Source organism: Babylonia areolata, chromosome 20 (assembly GCF_041734735.1).
Source record: "Babylonia areolata isolate BAREFJ2019XMU chromosome 20, ASM4173473v1, whole genome shotgun sequence".
NCBI lineage: Eukaryota > Metazoa > Mollusca > Gastropoda > Neogastropoda > Buccinidae > Babylonia > Babylonia areolata.
The window spans coordinates 51,101,789-51,120,019 of NC_134895.1; the positions used below are offsets into that span (position 1 = coordinate 51,101,789).

An 18,231-nucleotide genomic window follows, 5' to 3' on the forward strand; every position below is an offset into this window, starting at 1 on the left:
TGTACTGTACTGTACTATATTGCAATGCATTGTACTCTACAGCACTGCCTTGTTTCGTACTATACTGTATTGTACAGTACTGTATTGTAAACACTGCACTGTTATGTACTGTAGTGTACCCTTGTCATTGTTTTCAGGGGTTTGGTGAGAAAAGGGGATTACCTTACACACAACACAGGTGAGATTTTCAGGGATGGGGAAGAGCTGCAGCCGGGAGGGCAGTGACTGGACAGCAGTGACGGGGAGACGGAGGAAACAAAGGGGCTGGGGGGACGTGGGGGTTGGGGGGGGGGGGGGGGGGCATGGGGTAAGGGGGTTGGCAAAGTGGTTTCGTTGCAGACCAAAGAACAGACGCGCCAAAAAACAAAACAAAACGAACAAAAAAAAAAACAGACGGCAGAAAGGAATTGAAGTCCAAGTCAGAAAGCAAGGGAGGTCTGAGTTGGAAAGGAAAGGAAGGGAGGTCTGAGTCGGAAAGGAAGGGAGGTCGGAAAGGAAGGGAGGTCTGAGTCGGAAAGGAAGGGAGGTCGGAAAGGAAGGGAGGGAGGTCTGAGTCGGAAAGGAAGGGAGGTCTGAGTCGGAAAGGAATTGAAGTCCGAGTCGGAAAGGAAGGGAGGTCTGAGTCGGAAAGGAAGGGAGGTCTGAGTCGGAAAGGAATTGAAGTCCAAGTCGGAAAGGAAGGGAGGTCCGAGTCGGAAAGGAAGGGAGGTTGGAGTCGGAAAGGAATTGAAGTCCAAGTCGGAAAGGAAGGGAGGTTGGAGTCGGAAAGGAAGGGAGGTTGGAGTCGGAAAGGAAGGGAGGTTGGAGTCGGAAAGGAATTGAAGTCCAAGTCGGAAAGGAAGGGAGGTTGGAGTCGGAAAGGAAGGGAGGTTGGAGTCGGAAAGGAATTGAAGTCCAAGTCGGAAAGGAAGGGAGGTCTGAGTCGGAAAGGAAGGGAGGTCTGAGTCGGAAAGGAACTGAAGTCCAAGTCGGAAAGGAAGGGAGGTCTGAGTCGGAAAGGAAGGGAGGTCTGAGTCGGAAAGGAAGGGAGGTCTGAGTCGGAAAGGAATTGAAGTCCAAGTCGGAAAGGAAGGGAGGTCTGAGTCGGAAAGGAAGGGAGGTCTGAGTCGGAAGGAGTCGGGGAAGGGGGGGAGGCCAACAAGCTGTGCAAAGTGAGCGCGGAACGGAACATGAACATGGGGGACAGCAGGCAGAGAAGTACTGATGGTAACGGAGCCCCCTGCAGCATGGAGCGTGGAGAGGGTAGAGAAGTGTGCCCTTGTGAACCGATGTTTCGACAAGGACTGGTGAAAATGCTTTGCAAGCCATGCTTGTCTGCCAGTCTGATTCATCATGACAGGGGAGACAGATCAATCCCCCCCCTTTTTTTTTCTTTTTGCTGTCTGTGTTGCCATCTGATGGTGACTACCAGCCAGTATCAATTGCCAGAGATGCAGCGGTCACTCTTTTGGTGACTGCCTCTTACAGGCAACACAGGCAAACTGTCCCCCAGGACAGAATTTTCTGTTCCCTTCCAGTGAACAAAAAGTGCCCCAGGACAGAAATTTCCATCTGCGTCATTGAGATGTTCCTATCACAAAACCATTAAATTCATGTGAAACTGTCATTAACTGGACAGTGTGCCCATTTTCCTTTCAGAAAAATAAACTTCTTTTAGTACTTTGTAGACCAGATTTTGTTTTTTGAACTTTACCCTCAATGATCAAAATATCCCTCAGCAAACAGTTGTCACTGAGCATGAAATATGAGGTGGCACTGAAAAGGTTAATGATAAATCGCTGACATGGAAATTTACATGGAGATTTAAAACAGAGATTCAGCGAGGAACAATGGATAGGCTTTGGAGGGGAAAGAGTGAAGGAGGAGAGGTGGGGGTGGGGGTGAGGGTGAGGGTAGGGGACATAAGGTAAGAACAGGCTGCACAAGACAGCGGGCGCATTTGTATACAAGCACTCTTTTGCGCACGCATGCGCACGAGCGCATTTTCATATGTGAGTGTGTGGGCGAGGGGGTAGGGCTGGAATCTCACTCCCTAACCCTTTTCCTTCTATGGTTTTCTTCCCTATATACCCATGCTTGCTTGTATGAGTGTGGTGCGTGGGTTATTCAGTGAAAAAAACTAAAACGCTCACAACATTTCTGCACAGACCCAAACCCGGGGGAGCAACAAAGTGAAGCCGGTTAAAAACCAACAACCGTCAAAAGATTCCTCTGCTCACTCTCCTTCACGCATCCCATTCCAACAAACGTAAAACCAGTTTTCCATGACAAGTGTCCCAGAAGACAAAACAAGAAACAACAACAACAACAACAAAAAAAAAAAAGAAAAAGAAAAGAAAAAAAAAAGTTTCCTGTACAATCTCACTTGTGAGGGAACACACGCGACCCGAGCACCTGCTCTCAGTTGTCAGGACCCTGGTAATTGGGCTCCGTGCTAACGAAGTAGTCATCAAAGAAGCTGTGCAGGTAGGCAAAGGTGGGCCGCTGCTCCGCGATGCGGAACCAGCACTTGCACATGATTTCGTAGTAGGAGTCGGTGCAGCCTGTGCCCCCTGAGGGCTTGTTCATGCGGTAGCCTTTGTCCACCTTGCTCAGGACCTCCGCGCCACCCATGCCTGCAAAGGGACACAACTCTAAGAGCTCGAAAACATTTTCCATTCCAAGGATTTACGGTTTCAGGCATGGCCTGTTCCTTCCTGTCTGTCCTTGCAAACCTGTGTTCACTACATATTCTATTGTTTGTTTTCAACAACGAGTTCAAAATGGATTCAACCCTCGATAGCATTTCTGCCGCCAACTACTACTGCAAGTTAAATACTGCAAAGAAATCTTTACTTTTTTTTTTTTTTTTTTTGCACGGTTTGTTTTCATTCTATTCTTTGGTGTCTGATCTAGGTTTTAGTCTTATATATGTCTTGTATTTTCTAAGTTGAAAATGTCAACTTAAGTTTCAAAATGTAATTTAGTTATGAATTTTTTACCCCCCAAAATTGCCAATCATCTTTTACACACACTAGTATTCAATTTCTTTTCATTTCAAATTTTTCTTCCACCTTCCCTTGCAAATCATTCTGTTGATAACTATTTAAAGAATGGGACAAAAACAGATCGCTAAACCAACCAACTGCAGGCAAGAATCATCATGTTACTTCAATGTGCACATGTAACGCATACACACACACACACACACACAGAGAAACAAAGACAGACAGTGAGAACCAGACAGACAGACAGAAAGACACACAGAGAGAGAGAGACAGAGAAAAAAAAGAGAGAAACAAAGAGAGACAGCCCTAATGATATGGGGGTACAATCACAACAACAAAATAGTTTTTAAAAAAAAGATGAAAACAACGAATCAAAAACATACACTTTGTGTAAATCCATTGATTAAAAAAACTAATTTCAACCATCCAATTTACACTTGTGATCCACAGAGAGAGAGAGAGAGAAACAGAGAGAGATAGAAACAGAGACAAAGAGACAAACAGAAAGAGGCAGAGACAGAGACAGACAGACAGAGAGACAAACAGAAAGAGGCAGAGACAGAGACAGACAGAGAGAGAGACAGAGACAGAGAGGCAGACAGACAGAGCGACAAACAGAAAGAGGCAGAGACAGAGACAGACACAGAGAGAGAGAGACAAACAGAAAGAGGCAGAGACAGAGACAGACACAGAGAGAGAGAGAGAGAGAGAGAGAGAGAGAGTACCCACCTGGATAAGGTACCCGGCCATAGGTGACTAGTTCGTACAACAGCACCCCAAAGGACCAGACGTCAGATTTAACACTGAACTTGCGTTCTAGGGCTGCTTCAGGGGCTGTCCACTTGATTGGGAACTTGGTGTCTGGAACAGAAAGGACAACCGTCACTGACTGTACTGGAAACTTGGTGTCTGGAACAGAAAGGACAACCGTCACTGACTGTACTGGAAACTTGGTGTCTGGAACAGAAAGGACAACCGTCACTGACTGTACTGGAAACTTGGTGTCTGGAACAGAAAGGACAACCGTCACTGACTGTACTGGAAACTTGGTGTCTGGAACAGAAAGGACAACTGTCACTGACTGTACTGGAAACTTGGTGTCTGGAACAGAAAGGACAACCGTCACTGACTGTACTGGAAACTTGGTGTCTGGAACAGAAAGGACAACCGTCACTGACTGTACTGGAAACTTGGTGTCTGGAACAGAAAGGGCAACCATCACTGACTGTACTGGAAACTTGGTGTCTGGAACAGAAAGGGCAACCATCACTGACTGTACTGGAAACTTGGTGTCTGGAACAGAAAGGACAACCGTCACTGACTGTAATGGAAACTTGGTGTCTGGAACAGAAAGGACAACCGTCACTGACTGTACTGGAAACTTGGTGTCTGGAACAGAAAGGACAACCGTCACTGACTGTAATGGAAACTTGGTGTCTGGAACACAGACAAAGGAGGCGTCACTGCATTCGGACAAATCCATATATCTGGTATACCACATCTGCTAGGCAGATGCCTGACCAGCAGCATATCCCAGCGCGCTAAATCAGGCCTTGAGTGCAAGCATTTTTTATTTGTACATTTCCTTCTGGAGAATTTTGCCAGAGGAAAACAATCACATCGCCATGGGTTCTTTTCCACTGCACCAAGTGCGTGCTGCACATGGGACCTTGGTTTATCGTCTCATCCGAATGACGAGACTCTCAGTTCGATTTTCCAGTCTAACTTGGGAGGAAGGGCGAGAGCGGGATTCAAACCCAGACCCTAAAGGACACTTTACTGGCAGATAAGCATCTTAACCACTCTGCCGTCTTCCTCTCTAGAATACAGAAAATTAATGACAACCCCCATAACTGACTGTATTGGGAACTTGGTGTTTTAGAACAGAAAGGACGATGAGAGAGAGAGAGAGAGTGGGTGGCGCAGCACTTTGGCTGAGTGCTCTCCCTTTGGACAGCAGTCTGAATTTCACACACAGATCTGTTGCAACAAGCAAGCAGTAATAAAGATACAGAACAATACAATGTCTGTGTGTGTGTGTGTGTGTGTCTGTGTGTAGTCACATTTTGGTGTGTGTATGTAACATAGATATAATGTTTTATGTTAACAAAAGCGTTTTTGTAAAGCACCTAGAGCAGATTTCTGGGTAGTGTGCTATATAAGTATCCATTATTACTATTATTATTAACACAGTGCCTGGCATGCTTTTGGAAGCCATGTTTCATGCATAGTTATAACAGTCGCTTTCAAAGACAAGGTACTGATAATGGTTTTTATTTTAAAAATCAACAAGTGTTGTGAGTACCATATATACCTGAGCACCAGATTCAGAAATGATGTTAATAAACAAAAAAGTGAATGTAAGCAACCATAACAAAAGCAAAAAAGAAAAAGAAAAAAAAACTAGCATTAATTACAGATTAATTTCCCTTTTTTACTATCTGCAGCAAAGACATACACCAGAAATATAACTTCCATGCTTAGCAAAAGAAGTTCCTGTTTGAACAAAAAATGATATAAAAACGACTGCTCTTGTTGTTGTTGTTGTGTCAGAATATCAGATCAAAGTGCCACGTTTTGAGAATTAAAAAAAAAATAAATAAATATAACAGTAAATTCAGTTTGCATATAATCTGGCTTCTTTTTTTAATTTTTTTTGTGCCCATCCCAGAGGTGCAATATTGTTTTAAACAAGATGACTGGAAAGTACTGAATTTTTCCTATTTGTATGCCAAATTTGGTGTCAACTGACAAAGTATTTGCAGAGAAAATGGCAATGTTAAAGTTTACCATGGACACACAAACAGACACACACACACACACACACACACACACCACAGACAACTGAACACGGGTTAAAACATACTCAATTTGTTTACACAAGTGAGTCAAAAAACTAAAAAACCCGTCAACAAGCAAGTTTAACTCCAGTCCAACCCCCACCCTCAGCAGCCATAAAAAAAAGGCCTGCAGTGCTGTAACACACAAAGACGTCAGTCAACACCGTGCTGAACAAGACAGCCACTGTGGCGTGTCCTTTGCACTTCCTGGTTGCATTGTGCGAACCAAAACATGATCTGCCTGCGCGCACTTCCTTGTCTCACTGTCTGGGTTTTCCCACACCCAGTTCACTCCTTTGTGTACAGACTGACAACTGTCGTGAATGCATTAACATCACAAAGCATGACCCACTAGGAACTGCCACTGGCGTGATCCCAAATGTGTGAATTTATCCTCTATGGGCACAGTTTATTCTGGAGACATTCTGCCTGTATTTGTCTGTGTGTTCTCTTAAAACACTTGGTTTATTCTGAACACATTCTGTCTCCATGTTCTCTTACAAACACTTGGTTTATTCTCAGCCCATTCTGTCTGTCTTTCTGTCATAACACTTGGTTTATTCTCAATACATTCTGTCTCCATGTTCTCTTACAAACACTTGGTTTATTCTCAGCCCATTCTGTCTGTCTTTCTGTCATAACACTTGGTTTATTCTCAATACATTCTGTCTCCATGTTCTCTTACAAACACTTGGTTTATTCTCAGCCCATTCTGTCTGTCTTTCTGTCATAACACTTGGTTTATTCTCAATACATTCTGTCTCCATGTTCTCTTACAAACACTTGGTTTATTCTCAGCCCATTCTGTCTGTCTTTCTGTCATAACACTTGGTTTATTCTCAATACATTCTGTCTCCATGTTCTCTTACAAACACTTGGTTTATTCTCAGCCCATTCTGTCTGTCTTTCTGTCATAACACTTGGTTTATTCTCAATACATTCTGTCTCCATGTTCTCTTACAAACACTTGGTTTATTATGAACACAGTCTGTCTGTCTGAATGTTTGTCTTACAACACATTGGTTTATTCTGAACACAGTCTCTTTGTCTGAATGTTCTATTACAACACTTGGTTTATTCTGAACACATTCTGTCTGTCTTTCTCTAGTAACACTTAGTTTATTCTCAAAACACACTGTCTCTTAGTTCTCTCACAACACTACACTTGGTTTATTCTCAAAACACTCTGTCTCTTAGTTCTCTCACAACACTACACTTAGTTTATTCTCAATACATTCTGTCTCTTAGTTCTCTCACAACACATGGTTTATTCTCAACACATTCTGTCTCTTAGTTCTCTCACAACACATGGTTTATTCTCAACACATTCTGTCTCTTAGTTCTCTCACAACACTTGGTTTATCCTCAACACATTCTGTCAGTCTGAATGTTGTCTTACAACACTTGGTTTATTCTGAACACAATATGTCTGTAGTGTATGTATGTTCTGTGTCAACATTTGGTTTATTCTGAACACATTCAGTCTTTCCTAGTCTCAACATTCTGCAGCACCCCTCATCTATTTTCAACATATTTGGTATATCTTCTATCACGAACTTCTGTTATAGCAAATGGTTTATTTTTTAACACAATCTATTTTTCTGTCAGTATGCTGTGTTTCAGGGACTGGTTCATTTTGAACAAATTCTGAAAAGTGTGTCCAAAAAGGTGTGGTTTGTGTTGAAATGTAAACCGCTGCGGCTTTGGCCACCAGCTGAAAACCTGAAGGTCAATTTTCATTTTTTTTTTTTTTTCCACCTTGCATAGAAGGTTATATTTTCTTTTCAACATTGTCTCCATTACAATTTCACATTAAATTCCACAACAATAAAGCAAAACTACAATTCACACCACCTTTAGCAATAGAGGTAGTACATATATACATACATACATACATATATATATATATATATATATATATATATATAGGCATATATATATACATATACACATATAATATAAACACACATGTATAATATGGTGACCGTTTGCAAGGGTGTTTTTTAGTTAACAGATAACTGACGAACAAGCAAGAAAGAATGGATGAAGCATAGTGAAAACAAACAAACAAACAACAAACACATACAACATTTTTTCATTTTTCTTTATTATCATTTCATTATCTTTATAATTTTAATCAAAAACCTATCATGTTTTCATCTTTAAATCATCACGAACAAACAATACAATGCATGTTCCAGGGTTCGCCAAAACGACCAAACAAAATTCCATACTTTTTTTTTTCAGACCAGACTGATAATCTTTCCATACCAAACACAACACAAAGTGAAACGGATTAAAAATTTTATCTGCAATTTCACTGATGAAAGAGATCCGCAGATATCCCAGTATCAAAGTTCATTTTCAATAGTTTGTGGGTTTTTTTTTTAACTGTTTGTTTGTTTGTTTGTTTTGGTTTTTTTTTTTTTTTTTTTTTTTTTTTTTTTTTTAGATAGATCAAATTCTTGATTGAATGGTACTGGTTAAGGGTTTTATCAAAGTTCCAAAACTTTTCCACACCCTGAAGAGCAAACCATATTTCCCCAAGATTTTTCCACACCCTGAAGAGCAACCCATTTCCCCAAGACTTTTCCACACCCTGAAGGGCAAACCTTATCCCCCCCCCCCCCCTCCCCAAGACTTTTCCACACCCTGAAGGGCAAACCTTATCCCCCCCCCCCCCCCCCCAAGACTTTTCCACACCCTGAAGGGCAAACCTTATCCCCCCCCCACCCCCCCCAAAGACTTTTCCACACCCTTAAGGGCAAACCGTATTTCCCCAAGACTTTTCCACACCCTGAAGGGCAAACCGTATTTCCCCAAGACTTTTCCACACCCTGAAGGGCAAACCTTATTTCCCCAAGACTTTTCCACACCCTGGTGGGCAAACTATATTTCCCCAAGACTTTTCCACAACCTGAAGGGCAAACCTTATTTCCCCAAGACTTTTCCACACCCTGAAGAGAAACCATATTTCCCCAAGACTTTTCCACACCCTGAAGAGAAACCACATTTCCACAAGACTTTTCACACTCTGAACGAAGAGCAAAACATATTTTCCCAAGACTTTTCCACACCCTGAAGGGCAAACCATATTTCCCCAAGACTTTTCCACACCCTGAAGGGCAAACCATATTTCCCCAAGACTTTTCCACACCCTGAAGGGCAAACCATATTTCCCCAAGACTTTTCCACACCCTGGTGGGCAAACTATATTTCCCCAAGACTTTTCCACATCCTGAAGAGCAAACTGTATTTCCCCAAGATTTTTCACACCCTGGTGGGCAAACCATATTTCCCCAAGACTTTTCCACACCCTGAAGGGCAAACCGTATTTCCCCAAGACTTTTCCACACCCTGAAGGGCAAACCATATTTCCCCAAGACTTTTCCACACCCTGAAGGGCAAACCATATTTTCCCCAAGACTTTTCCACACCCTGAAGGGCAAACCATATTTCCCCAAGACTTTTCCACACCCTGAAGGGCAAACCATATTTCCCCAAGACTTTTCTACACCCTGAAGGGCAAACCATATTTCCCCAAGACTTTTCCATACCCTGAAGGGCAAACCTTATTTCCCCAAGACTTTTCCACACCCTGAAGGGCAAACCATATTTCCCCAAGACTTTTCCACACCCTGAAGGGCAAACCGTATTTCCCCAAGACTTTTCCACATACTGAAGGGCAAACCTTATTTCCCCCCCCCAAGACTTTTCCTGACTTCCATGACTCTGCAAGAACCCTGATGGTTGTAACAACACCTACAGTCAGGACTCCGATTATGGGCATTTCCATGCAAGTTTGTGCTGGACTGTAATTGTACTGTATTGTATTGTGTTGGTTTGGATTGGATAGGATTGTATTGGATTGGATTGGATTGGATTGTATCGGACTGGACTGGATTGGATTGGAATGGATTGGATTGGCTGTAACACCCACAGTCAGGACTCCGTTGATGGGAAATTATGTGCAAATTTCTATTGCATTGTATTGTATTGTATTGTATTGGATTGGATTTGACTGGACTGGACTGGTTGTAACACCTACAGTCAGGACTCCGTTGATGGGCAATTACGTGCAAATTTCTATTGTACTGTGTTGCGTTGTGTTGCGTTGCATTGCACTGCCTTCCATTGGGTGGAATGTATTGTACTGGATTGTCTTACACTGGTTTACATCGTTTTGTATTGTATTGTATGGGTTGGACTGGATTGATCTGTATTGTATTTTATTGTTTTGTAGTGCACTGTACCGTACAAGTGAACTTTGGGTTGCTCTCCCCAGGCAGACAACGTTGTTACATTACAGCATCACCTTTTCCCCCTCTTTTTTTTCTGTCTACAAATGTATTTGCTTTCAGAGTCAAAGCGGATTTTTCTACAGAAATTTGCCAGGGGCAACTTTTTTTTTGCACCGTGGGTTCTCTTACATGTGGTACATGCATACTGCACCCAGGATCTCAGTTTATTGTCTCAACTGAATATACATGATAGTCGTGTCCGACTATGACCATCAGAACAGCAGAGGAGGCAACTGCTGTTCCGACTATTTGGGCTAGAATTTGATTATAGTGGAGAGTGTCTTGCCCAAGTACATCCCCACTCTCTCGGCCAAGAGGGTTTTAGGACAGTCAGCATTGGGATGGTTCCCAAAGGCCAACTAGCCCACAAGGCTGCAGCACTAAGAGCCAGTGCAATTTTGCCTCCTAGTTTGAGTCATTGTCCTTCACAAAAGACTAAGCTGTAAATGGTTTCCAATTGACTGGAGAAACCACTGATAATACAGCTTTCACTTTGCTGTTGGCCCAAATGTAAACTTATGTCAATCTGTGATATAAGCCGAGTGTTACTTGCAACCAAACCACCACTCAACACTAGCAGAGGGGGAGAAAATACTGGTAAGCAAATCTGATCCCAAGGGCTCCAGTTCTCAAGTTTCTGAGGCAGAAACATTGCCGCAAGGCCACCACTTAACCCTTTGAGCCCTGAGTTCCTGAGCAATCTTAACCCTTCTGCCTGAGCTCCTGAGCCAAAATTTGCAAATAATTGGTATTTAATGTGTCACGGCAGATATAAAAAGAGTGCCCTGACCACCGCTTTACTGGTGGTAGAGAAAAATGACATAATGCCTAGCCACCGGTTGAGCGGTGCGTAAACACTTATGTCGTGTTTTGCTATTGGTTGACTTATATTGAAATCAAACTTTTTTATCCAAAGCACATACACAAAACACAGTGAAAAGGTGCGGCCATGTTGGTACTACGTTAGCTGACGTCAGAATATTACGGTTTTTCTGACTGGCTCTTCAATATAAGTCAACCAATAGCAAAACACAACACAAGTGTTTACACACCGCTCAACCGGTGGCTGGGCATTATGTCATTTTTCTCTACCACCGGTAAAGCGGTGGTCAGGGCTCAAAGGGTTAAAGAGCTGACTACGTTGCGGGCAAAAACAAGGGAGGGCACTCACTTTCTGTGGCCGTGTAGATGTCCTCCTCCTGGAGAATTCTGGCCAGGCCAAAGTCAGCCACCTTGACGTCGTGGTGTTCGCCAACCAGGATGTTGGCAGCTCGCAGGTCACGGTGCACAAAGTTCTCTGTCTCCAGGTACGCCATGCCCTCTGCAATCTGTCACATACACACATCATGGAATCTGCAATCTGTGAAACACACACACCATGGCTTCTGCAATCTGTCACACACACACACACACCATGGCTTTTGTAATCATTCAAACACACTATTGAATCTGCATTCTGTGACACACACATACACACACACACCACTGAATCTGCAATTTGTCACAAAAACACACACACTCCATGGCTTATGCAATCTGTCACACACACACACCATGGAATCTGCATTCTGTGACACACACACACAATGACTTCTGCAATCTGTGACACACACCATAGATTCTGCATTCTGTCACACACACACACACACACACACACACCATGGAATCATGGAATCTGCATTCTGTGACACACACACACACACACAATGACTTCTGCAATCTGTGACACACACCATGGAATCTGCATTCTGTGACACACACACACACAATGACTTCTGCAATCTGTGACACACACCATGGAATCTGCATTCTGTGAAACACACACACAAACACACACACACTGTGGCCTCTGCAACCTGTCACACACACACATACACTCCAGGGCTCTTGCAATCTGTCACACACACACACACACACACCATGGAATCTGCATTCTGTATCACACACACACACACACACATCATGGCTTCTGCAATCTGTCACACAGAATATGGAATGTGTGTGTGTGCATCTGCATACACAACATACACACACATGCGCATGAGCATGTGAGGTGAGGAATCAAGTACTAAAAGTTACATTACACACTGCGATTCTTGCCTTGTTTCACTCACAAGCCTTCAATGTCCTACCTGTGCTTAAATTACACAGTGATTTTTACTGATGTCTTACCTGTGCTTATATTGCACGGTGATTTTTACCTGGTTTCACTCAACAGGAAGCCTTCAATGTCCTACCTGAGCTTATATTACACGGTGATTTTTACCTGATTTCACTCAACAGGAAGCCTTCAATGTCCTACCTGTGCTTGAGTGATCACAGTGCAGTAGAAAGCTGAAAACATTGGGGTGGCCCATCTGCGGTGATCAGACTTTGAATGGTGGATAGCCCTGATATGGCCTTCATGGTCGGCTGGGCTCTAAGCAATATTTTTAATTAATTAATTTAACCTGTGCTTATATTACACGGTGATTTTTACCTGATTTCACTCAACAGGAAGCCTTCAATGTCCTACCTGTGCTTAAATTACACCATGGTTTTTACCTTGTTTCCTTCATCAGGAAGCCTTCAATGTCCTACTGGTGCTTAAATTACACAGTGATTTTTACCTGGTTTCCCTCAACAGGAAGCCTTCAATGTCCTACCTGTGCTTAAATTACACAGTGATTTTTACCTGGTTTCCCTCAACAGGAAGCCTTCAATGTCCTACCTGTGCTTAAATTACACAGTGATTTTTTACCTGGTTTCCCTCAACAGGAAGCCTTCAATGTCCTACCTGTGCTTATATTGCACGGTGATTTTTACCTGGTTTCACTCAACAGGAAGCCTTCAATGTCCTACCTGTGCTTATATTACACAGTGATTTTTTACCTGGTTTCACTCAACAGGAAGCCTTCAATGTCCTACCTGTGATTAAATTACACAGTGATTTTTACCTTGTTTCCTTCATCAGGAAGCCTTCAATGTCCTAACTGTGCTTAAATTACACAGTGATTTTTTACCTGGTTTCCCTCAACATGAAGCCTTCAATGTCCTAACTGTGCTTAAATTACACAGTGATTTTTTACCTGGTTTCCCTCAACAGGAAGCCTTCAATGTCCTACCTGTGCTTATATTGCACGGTGATTTTTACCTGGTTTCACTCAACAGGAAGCCTTCAATGTCCTACCTGAGCTTATATTACACGGTGATTTTTACCTGGTTTCACTCAACATGAAGCCTTCAATGTCCTAACTGTGCTTAAATTACACAGTGATTTTTTACCTGGTTTCCCTCAACAGGAAGCCTTCAATGTCCTACCTGTGCTTAAATTACACAGTGATTTTTTAACTGGTTTCCCTCAACATGAAGCCTTCAATGTCCTACCTGTGCTTAAATTACAGTGATTTTTACCTGGTTTCCCTCAACATTAAGCCTTCAATGTCCTACCTGTGCTTAAATTACACCGTGATTTTTTACCTGGTTTCCCTCAACAGGAAGCCTTCAATGTCCTACCTGTGCAGCCATGTCAACAATGACAGGAAACTTGACCAGCTTCCCCTCGTCCTTCCGCAGGTAGTCCAGCAGAGCACCGTTGACCATGAGCTCGGTGATGATCCATATGGGCTCCACGGAGGAGCAGACGGCCATCAGCTGCACCAGCTTGCGGTGCCTCAGCTGGTGCATGATGCGTGCCTCCTCCAGGAAGGCTTCAGGGGACATGGTGCCCGTCTTCAGCGTCTTCACGGCCACGTCTATCACATTCCTCAGCTTACCTGTGGAGCACATACACCTGTCTTCAGTGTCTTCACGGCCACGTCTATCACATTCCTCAGCTTACCTGTGGAGCACATACACCTGTCTTCAGCGTCTTCACGGCCACGTCTATCACATTCCTCAGCTTACCTGTGGAGCACATACACCTGTCTTCAGCGTCTTCACGGTCACATCTATCACATTCCTCAGCTTACCTGTGGAGCACATATACCTGTCTTCAGCGTCTTCACGGCCACGTCTATCACATTCCTCAGCTTACCTGTGGAGCACATACACCTGTCTTCAGCGTCTTCACGGCCACATCTATCACATTCCTCAGCTTACCTGTGGAACAAATACACCTGTCTTCAGCGTCTTCACGGCCACGTCTATCACATTCCTCAGCTTACCTGTGGAACACATACACCTGTCTTCAGCGTCTTCACGGCCACGTCTATCACATTCCTCAGCTTACCTGTGGAGCACATACACCTGTCTTCAGCGTCTTCACGGTCACATCTATCACATTCCTCAGCTTACCTGTGGAGCACATACACCTGTCTTCAGCGTCTTCACGGCCACGTCTATCACATTCCTCAGCTTACCTGTGGAGCACATACACCTGTCTTCAGCGTCTTCACGGCCACATCTATCACATTCCTCAGCTTACCTGTGGAGCACATACACCTGTCTTCAGCGTCTTCACAGTCAAATCTATCACATTCCTCAGCTTACCTGTGGAACACATACACCTGTCTTCAGCGTCTTCACGTCCAAATCTATCACATTCCTCAGCTTACCTGTGGAACACATACACCTGTCTTCAGCGTCTTCACGGCCAAATCTATCACATTCCTCAGCTTACCTGTGGAGCACATACACCTGTCTTCAGTGTCTTCACAGTCACGTCTATCACATTCCTCAGCTTACCTGTGGAGCACATACACCTGTCTTCACATTCACCTGTCTTATGAGTAAAAATCTAAAAACGTCTATAATTCTATAGCATTTTCTTTCAATCTGTTATTCATAGAGTTGTCGGGTCTGCTAATCACAAACTAAGTATAAAAATCTTAAAGCGCAAGTACCTATGGTACTTGGCTGCAGTAAAAACCTGAGAAGAATGACAATTACTGTCCTCGACTTTTCCAAACATCATTTTCTGTGTGTCTCAGATGCATTTCCTCCTCTCTTTCTGCACACCAACTGTTCTAAAATTGTCTTTGTCCTATGAGTTGTTATTTCTCAAGGAGGTGTAACTGCATTTGGACAAATGCATTCATGCTACACCATATTTGTATTTGTATTTCTTTTTATCACAACAGATTTCCCTGTGTGAAATTCGGGCTGCTCTCCCCAGGGAGAGCGCGTCGCTACACTACAGCGCCACCCATTTTTTTGTATTTTTTCCTATCGCAGTGGATTTTTCTACAAAATTTTGCCAGGAACAACCCTTTTGGTGCCATGGGTTCTTCTACGTACGCTAAGTGAATGTTGCACACGGGACCTCGGTTTATCATCTCATCCGAAAGACTAGCATCCAGACCACCACTCAAGTTCTAGTGGAGGGGGAGAAAATATCGGCAGCTGAGCCGTGATTCGAACCAGCGCACTCAGATTCTCTCGCTTCCTAGGCGGACGCGTTACCTCTAGGCCATCACTCCACATATCTGCCGGGCAATCCCTGACCAGCAGCGCGACCCAGCGCACTAGTCAGACCTTGAGTGCACCTGTATGCATGTATAACTGCGCACCTCTCAGAGGATTTCTTCTACAGATTTTTTACCAGAGGACAACACTGATGTTGCCATGGATTTTTCTCAATGCAATTTGTACCGTAAAGTTTGGACTATAAGCCGCGCGACTTTTTACTCCAGCTTCAGCCTCTGCAGCTTATACAATGATGCGGCTTATTTGAGGATTTTAACGATCCTGGGAGTGTCACGTTCTCGTCTATTCTTAGCTGCCCTTCAACTCACCAAAATCATGATTTCTGTCCATGAATTTTTGGATGAGCTTCAGGATAGTGTGCTAACTGTTCAGGTTTTATAAACGAAATCCGCACACATTAAAGCCTTCAGATCAGCATTCAGTTCTACTCTGCTCAAGCGTACACCCTCATCATGCCAAAAACGCGACGTTATGCCTATGATGCAGCCTTCAAATTGAAAGCGATCGACCTAGCAGACGACAGTGCAAGCGACGAACCAGCAGCGACCTCCACCTTCATGTTCATGAAGTGAAAGCGAAGCTGAAGTCAGTGACAAGATGGCGGAGGAAGCTGTGCTGGTTCTCTTCAACTCGGACACTGAAGACGAAGATTTTAGTGGATTCAGTGAGCAGGATGATGTTGAATAAATGTGACTATCCCTAAATTATGGATCTTATTTTCGTTGTGTTTATCTTTTTTTTTTTTTGTTGTGGCACTAGCAGTATTTTTGCTTGCTTTTCTTTGTGTTGTTCCCGCTTGTGTTTATTTCATAACCTACAGTATCAACAGCTTTTCTGTAGTATCAGTATGTGTTCCGGTACCGGAAATAAGTGCGGCTTATAAACTGGTGCGGCTTATGTATATACAAAGTTAAATTTTTTCCAAAATTTAGTGGGTGCAGCTTATATACCAGTGCGCTCAATAGACTGAACTTTACGGTACATGCTGCACACAGGACCTCAGCTTACTGTCTCATCCTAATACAGTAATGAGCTCAGTTTGATTTTCCAGTCCAACTTCGGAGAAAGGGCCAGACCAGGGATTCAAACCCAGATCCTATGGACACTGGTCCGGCAGATAAGTGTCTTCCTCTTTCTCCAATCAATGCTCACTTGCTGCCAGCTGACGGTGAACTGGTTTTCTTCTCCACTCTGTGAATTTCATTGATATTGTGTGTGTGAGGGTGGGGTGGGGGGGTGCAGGGGTGAAGGGTGTAGGGAAGGCTATGGAGGGGGGTATGAAGGGGGAAGAGTATGTATGTATGTCTGAATGTTATTGCTGTATGCATGTTGGCACAGTGTTTGTGCATGTGTATTATAGTCTGCTAGGTACATTCTGGTGTGTATATATGTAGCACTGATGTAACGTGTTACGCCTAGCTTCATGATTTTTGTTAAGCGCCTAGAGCAGTTTTCTGGACAAAGCGCTTAATAAGTATCCAGGACTACCACTGCTATCATGATCACACAAGATTTGTTTTTTCAATACAGACCTTTCCAAACTTCCCCAAAGCATCCAGCACCCAGCTTGTTCATGAGCTTCACGCATTCTCTGGGAACCTCCAGCTCTCTGAAGTGGACGACTGGACGTATCCTGGGGCAAGGCACTGTCAGGCGTGTACACAACCCATCGGCCGCATCTGAAATGTAGTCAGTTCAAAGTTCACAGCCCATTGGTCGCACCTCAACTGTTGTCAGTTCAAAGTTCACAACGCAACAGCAACGTCTGAAATGTAGTCAGTTCAAAGTTCACAGCCCATCGGCCGCACCTCAACTGTTGTCAGTTCAAAGTTCACAACGCAACAGCAACGTCTGAAATGTAGTCAGTTCAAAGTTCACAACTCGACAGCAACGTCTGAAATGTAGTCAGTTCAAAGTTCACAACTCAACAGCAATGTCTGAAATGTAGTCAGTTCAAAGTTCACAGCCCATCGGCCGCACCTCAACTGTTGTCAGTTCAAAGTTCACAACGCAACAGCAACGTCTGAAATGTAGTCAGTTCAAAGTTCACAACTCGACAGCAACGTCTGAAATGTAGTCAGTTCAAAGTTCACAACTCAACAGCAATGTCTGAAATGTAGTCAGTTCAAAGTTCACAGCCCATCGGCCGCACCTCAATTGTTGTCAGTTCAAAGTTCACAACTCAACAGCAATGTCTGAAATGTAGTCAGTTCAAAGTTCGCAGCCCATCGACCGCATCTGAAATGTAGTCAGTTCACAGTTCACAAGCCATCGACCGCATCTGAAATGTAGTCAGTTCACAGTTCACAAGCCATCGGCCGCATCTGAAATGTAGTCAGTTCACAGTTCACAAGCCATCGGCTGCATCTGAAATGTAGTCAGTTCAAAGTTCTCACTCATGTAATAGCATGCAGCACTAATAAAACTAACAACAGCACAACAACAACAACACAATGAAAGACAAAAAGAAACTGACAACTTGTGTCCTCTTTTTCTTCTTCTTTCTCCAAGCACCAGGTTACGAAATCTTAAGGAGTCTGAAAGAGAGACTTCTTTGGGTCACAGCAGCCTTCTTCAGGGTCTGTCCAGGTCAGTTAATCATTTCTTTTTACATAATTTTGCCAGAGGACAACACTTTTATTGCCATGGGTTCTTTTTCAGTGCACCAAATGCGTGCTGCACAGGGGACCTCAGTTT

At 43.5% G+C, this 18,231-nt stretch overlaps 1 protein-coding gene across 1 annotated transcript in view; it reads right to left on the reverse strand.

Moving 5' to 3' along the window:
- Window positions 1-412: 412 nt before the first annotated feature.
- The window catches only part of LOC143294702 (tyrosine-protein kinase Yes-like), a 35,702-nt gene continuing 17,883 nt past the window's right edge, over window positions 413-18,231 (reverse strand). The window contains exons 7-11 of the mRNA XM_076606108.1: window positions 17,067-17,213; window positions 13,624-13,883; window positions 11,300-11,456; window positions 3,717-3,848; window positions 413-2,615 (exon numbers count right to left, since the gene is read on the reverse strand). Of these exons, the coding sequence (XP_076462223.1) occupies window positions 2,401-2,615; window positions 3,717-3,848; window positions 11,300-11,456; window positions 13,624-13,883; window positions 17,067-17,213 (911 nt within the window). The 3' untranslated portion in view covers window positions 413-2,400. The remainder of the gene's footprint in view (window positions 2,616-3,716; window positions 3,849-11,299; window positions 11,457-13,623; window positions 13,884-17,066; window positions 17,214-18,231) is intronic.